The sequence below is a fragment of the Silene latifolia genome, chromosome 3 (genome assembly GCF_048544455.1).
Source record: "Silene latifolia isolate original U9 population chromosome 3, ASM4854445v1, whole genome shotgun sequence".
Classification (NCBI taxonomy): Eukaryota; Viridiplantae; Streptophyta; class Magnoliopsida; order Caryophyllales; family Caryophyllaceae; genus Silene; species Silene latifolia.
The window spans coordinates 2,408,027-2,413,813 of record NC_133528.1 but is presented as its reverse complement, the minus strand read 5'-3'; the positions used below and the strand labels follow the sequence as shown (position 1 = coordinate 2,413,813).

The following is a 5,787-nucleotide window of genomic DNA, read 5'->3' as shown; positions in this document are numbered from 1 at the left end:
TTTCGCTAAATAAAATAATCTTAAGCATTCAAAGAATTTAATAATTCGAAGAAGGAATATTACTCCATCCATTCTAATCAATACACTGTTTATATTTACTTTATTTTTCTCTTACAAATTAGAATAAATGTAAACTATTCATCAGAACTCCGGAACATAAAGTACTACTATAAATTTATACTTTTCACCCTACAAAACTTGGTTTTTACATTACTAATCTTGCAGAAGAATACCAAAAAATTCTAAAATTTTGAGGATTTGATTATAAAGAACACAAGTTAGGTTTGTTATAGTGAACTATTGCTGAAACTGGTTTGATACCAACACAAATCTCATGAATAGTTCTGAAAAGAGGGAATGAATCCAACCAGTTCTTGTTTTTCAACACATCATACACTTCTTTGGCTGTCAAAACACCCTTCAAAACCGAAACAAAGAGACGTATTAGGCTCGTAAGACATGTACTAAATTATACGTCCTTTGTCTGTCTGCCTCAACTGATTAAGACATGTACTAAATTATACGTCCTCTGTCTGTCTGCCTCAACTGATTTTTTACGTTAATTAAAATATTTCTTGGAAATGAAGAAAAACGTAAAGAACCAGATGAGACAGAGAGAGTAGATAATAAGCCAACCGAAACATTAGTATACCTGTAGTTAAACAGACGTATTAGGCTACGTAAGACATGTACTAAAATTATACGTCCTCTGTCTGTGTGTCTGTACTGTTCTTTTTTTAATTAAAATACTCCTTTGGATTGAAGAAAAACGTAAAGAACCAGATGAGACAAAGAGCGTAGATCATAAGCCAACCGATAGATCCTGCAGACGCCAAAAAATTGAGGACATTATTAATAGTGTGTACCTGTAGTTTCTGCCCCTGCAACATTTCTGCTTCCAGCTCCTCGAAAGGCCTAAACACGAGAATCATCAAATTCACATCAATACTAGATGGAAAACTATCGACGTGAAACTTTCAAATAAGACTGTTGTACGCATATAACAAACTCATTTCATAAAAAGGTCTTACACGGGACTAACAGTTAAGATAAAAAAAAATTTGACGCGTTATTACCTCTTTCCTCCCCATTTTGCAAAGGCCTCTCCGACTTTCCTATTCCTGCCTCCGACTGTCAAATAAGAGCGTCAATAAGTAATGCAAACCAAATAGAGAGCGCGTATAACGAAGGGAACGTAAATTGGTGTCTTACAGCATGTAGCAATAAGATCAGCCACTCCACAACTCTCAAAGTATGTATCGTCCCTAACTGATGGGAAAAGTCTTTTCGACAAAGCCCTCATTTCATTTAAACCGATTCTCATAATAGCCGCCTGAAAAATAAACCATTCATCCGTTTTACTGACTGTAATTCTTACGCCGACTCATTGTCATTGCCAAATGCAAAAATATTGCTCTGAAAGGGTATAAAAGCGGACTGCAGAAAGAAGCTGATCGAAAAACAGACATTTTCTTACCTTTGAGTTATTTCCCAAATTCAAGCCATCCACAAATCCTGTCATTACAATAGTATGACAGCATTAGTACAATGAGTTACGGAATATTTAGAATAAATCGCGTACCTAGCAAAGATAATTGGCGAATTCAATCTCAAACCTGCACCGATAGCCACAACATTCTTCAGTGTACCGCATAGTTCCACCCCTTCTACGTCTTGGACCTTTTTCCGGACAACAAAAACAGTAAAATATCAGATCACCCTTTATGCATGCAATGGAAGTTGGTAAAAACTACAGAATTTAACAATCAAGTGTAGTATATATATGACTGTTTCGGGTCAAATGGTTCGCGTATATACAAATCCGATATCCTGTTTTTTAAATCTCCTTTTTTAATATCCTTATCCGTTACGGTTTTTCCGTATATACGGAAACCGTATATCTGGTATCCCGTTTTCAACCTCACTTATGTAATTTAATACTCCCTCTCATCCACTCTTTTCTTCCCTATTTTCTAAAATGGATTATTCAAGTTTTCTTCCCCTTTCCTTTTTGAGAAAGTTTTTATTAATATTATACTCTTACCCCTCTCCACTCATCAAACCCCACTATATACTTTATTAATATTTAATTCTAATTATTCCTACCTCTCTTCAATAACCAAACTCCACCCATCTCCTTTATTAATATTTATTTAATCATAATTATTCATACATCTCTCCAATTACCAAACCATACTCATATCTTTATCAATATTATACTCCACCATTAATCTCCGTGCCCACTTCAAATGGGAAGAAAAGAGTGGATGGGAAGGAGTACATTTTTTTTCTTTTCTATGTGTGATTGTTGGTTTTTTGTAGTAAAAGTGTTTTAAAAAGTTATAAGAGTAAATAAGTTATAAAGTTTAATACTAATAACTAATAAGGTTTAATCACCAACATATTGGATATTTTGTGATTTATGCATATATTTTAATATTTTATTCAAGAAAAAAGGCAACCGTATCGGACACCGTATATCCGGTTTCATATTTTAATGATCCTTATCCGATACGGTTTTTAAAGAACCGTATCGGATATCCGGAAATTCGTATAACATATTAGATACATATAATAAAACCGTATCTTATAATTTTGCTCAGCCCTATATACAATATCACCTGTGAAAAGTTCAGAAATTCCGGAAGAACAAAGTATATGAAGATATCAAAACTCACAGCTGTGACACCAAAATAAGGTGTAGTGAATAATCGAGCCCACCTCTCCGCTACTGCTTTATTTCCTTTGTATCCAATTGTCGCTTCACTGAAATTCTCCTTGGCAATCTACGAAGAGAACACAAAGCGACATAGAGCTAAATCTCAGTTCAGTACAAGCAACAGCGAAAACAAAAAAAGAATGAAACGGGTTTGATAACCTCATCGGCGATATTTGCACCCATTAACACGCAACAGTTACATCCAAGCTGCTTAGAAATTACAGAGGAGATCATTGATGGACCTTCAAGTTTCACCTCCATGCCTTTGATTAGCGAAATCGCTTCCACGTCTTCTCGAATATTCCCAACAAGTTGTTTGCAAACACCCTCGACAAATTGATGAGGCGTCACGAAAACTAACATGTTTGCATCTCTTACTGCACACAAACTCACCCATTCTTATCAATCACTAATCATGTAGCATTTGCTATCAAACTGTGCGTACTGCGTAGACAGGAAGACAACATCCGCGGATCCATGTTACTCCCTCTATTTCATTTACTCCCTCCGTCTTAATCATTTGTTTACCTCTGATTAAAATACTCCTCACAAAAAATATAAACGATAAATAAATGACTGAGACAAAGGGAGTAGTTATTACAGCTCATTTGACGTTTTCTCCTCACAATATTAAGTCAAATTGAGTTAAATGGATGAAGCATAATACATCTATGTTACTCAGACTCGGCTGCACAGAACAAGAGTTAACTCAAGTGGTAACTGGTAAGAGCTCTCTTACTCCAGTCTCCAACCATGAAGTTGGGGGTTCAATTCTCACCCGCGACATAAGTGCGCTCATTTGAACCAAAAAAAAAACTCAGACTCGGCTGCAAGTGTCGGACATGACATGGTATCAGAGTGGCAGATACGATTATTTTTCACAAAGTTTTTAAATTTTTTGTTTTAAAATGAAGTGCTGAAGTGTCGTGTCGGACATTTCAAGTATCCGACACGCGACATTGTGAAATGGGATCAAAGTGAAGTGTCGGATTAACATAAGCATACGGTACACAAAATAAAGAGTGTGTACCTGTATGAACAAGGTCTGGATCAGCAATGACATTATTACCAAGCTGAACACCAGGAAGGTACTTGACATTTACCTATATACAAAAATTGCACCCAATTCAAAAACATCACTATTTCACACCAAACAATTAGGGATTCAGATTGAGAAACAATAACAAATAATCACAAAAATTGTTTATTTTTTTCGTTTTCTAATGTGGTCACAGGTCATATCTGTATTAAATGTAAAACAGGTCAAATATCTGTATTAAATGTAAAATCACAAATATTTATTTTTTGTTTTATCCATCATTAACCCATTTTATTATTTAAGACGGATATATATGCTTAGTAGACTTACATTGGTTTGATTAATAACGTTGGACAGCTTGGCACCACTTTGCAATGTTTCATCAAATACCCACATTCTAACTTCATCTGAATTATACCATACACATGCAAAAACTGAATTATTGACTTAAACTAAAAATGAATCATATAGCATAGATAACACAAAAGCAGAATGCCTAGAAATTAACGAAAAAAATTGTCCTATCTATGCAAGTAAGATGGAATTTGACTCGTTTTGATATTAAGACTGATATAACCGTCTTAAGAGTAAAGAGACGATAATTGATTTGATAAGATAAATGTTGTGGAGGAATGTACCATGAAAAATGTTATGCTGAACTGTATTGGATGCAATTAGTTTGGCAGCAACACTACCCCAATTACCACTACCAACAATTGCAACTTTATATTTTTCCATTGAATTTTCTGATTTCATGGATTTTATTTTTAATGATGATCTTTTAAAAGAAGGTGTAGGTGTAATATTATTGGAAAAAAATGAAATTTTAGATGGAGATTTATTAAAGGGAATGTAAGTATGATTTAAAGGGTAAAAGTTGACAGAAATGCCATATTTTTGTGGGGAAATATGAATATTTTGCATGGTTTTTATTTGCAAAAAATAAAAAGTTGGTGATTTTTTTGTATATAAAAGTAAATTTTTGAGAATTCCAAAATATTAGGAATTTGTGATTCTTATGGTGTTTTTGTTCTTGGATTTTGTTGGTAAATCTATAAATGCGCAAGTATAGTAAAAAGAGAGATTTACGTAGAATCATTAAAATGAAAATTAGAATGATGAAATGGTGAAAGATGCTAATTGTGCTCCATATAATTCTCTTGCACGTCGATCTCGATGATCATATGAATTGTTGCAGTCTTGCAGACTTTCAGTAAGTAGATTATACATCTGATGTATTAACACTAGTAGTGCGAGTGTTAGGGCTCGATAGTGGGTATACCCATTATCTGCGGCTTTCGCTAATGATGATTGAATTGTAACATGTTTTCGATGAAGGTGCATAGAGTCGACATTTTATGAGACGATTCTTCGTTATACTCGGAAATGATTTTCGCGCGGGTGGTGTGTCCACCTAGGTAAGAAATTTTAAGGGTGTTTATGAATTGAATTTTAAAATGACACTCACTATCTTATTATAAAACTTCATACACAAATAATTTCGTGGATCATCGATGATAGTGGTGTAAATAGTTTTAATTTTTGCACCAAAAAATATATCTGATGTACTGCTACCAGTAGTATTTCCTTTTTGCACCTTAACTAGTTTTCGGACCATCTTACATGTAACCCAAATGGACCAAAATTTTTATGTATTCCGCAACTCATTACAAAGTTTATGAATTTGACTTGCATTGAATTTACTCAAATAGGCCATCAGCTATGCTACTAACTCCTATTCTCTTGCGTACCATACCGTGTCTAATCCTCGACACTCGGACAAGGGTATGACACTAACACCTCATTTTAAACCAAAATATGCATAATTTCCACGAAAATAGCCGAGTCCGACAATTGGACAGGCATTCGGGTAGGATTCTTCTAAACGAGTTTGAGTAACTTAAGCTGCCAAGGTAGGGTGGGGAACGGCCGAACAAGCGTGTTGCATCATGCAGCTATACGTCGTCTTTTGAGTGATAAACGAAACTACACCATTCCATTCTAATAGAAAAACAAAAGACAATACTCG

At 34.6% G+C, this 5,787-nt stretch overlaps 1 protein-coding gene across 1 annotated transcript; it reads right to left on the bottom strand.

Annotated features, from left to right (window-relative positions):
• LOC141646729 (glycerol-3-phosphate dehydrogenase [NAD(+)]) lies at nucleotides 1–4,746 on the bottom strand. The gene is made up of 11 exons (XM_074454653.1): nucleotides 4,397–4,746; nucleotides 4,089–4,165; nucleotides 3,750–3,822; nucleotides 2,879–3,096; nucleotides 2,679–2,786; nucleotides 1,617–1,680; nucleotides 1,478–1,515; nucleotides 1,213–1,333; nucleotides 1,077–1,131; nucleotides 867–915; nucleotides 1–418 (listed from the first exon to the last, which is right to left on the bottom strand). The coding sequence occupies exons 1-11, from the start codon at nucleotides 4,680–4,682 to the stop codon at nucleotides 263–265; spliced, it is 1,245 nt and encodes a 414-aa protein (XP_074310754.1). The 5' UTR covers nucleotides 4,683–4,746; the 3' UTR covers nucleotides 1–262.
• Between the last annotated feature and the right edge of the window lie 1,041 nt (nucleotides 4,747–5,787).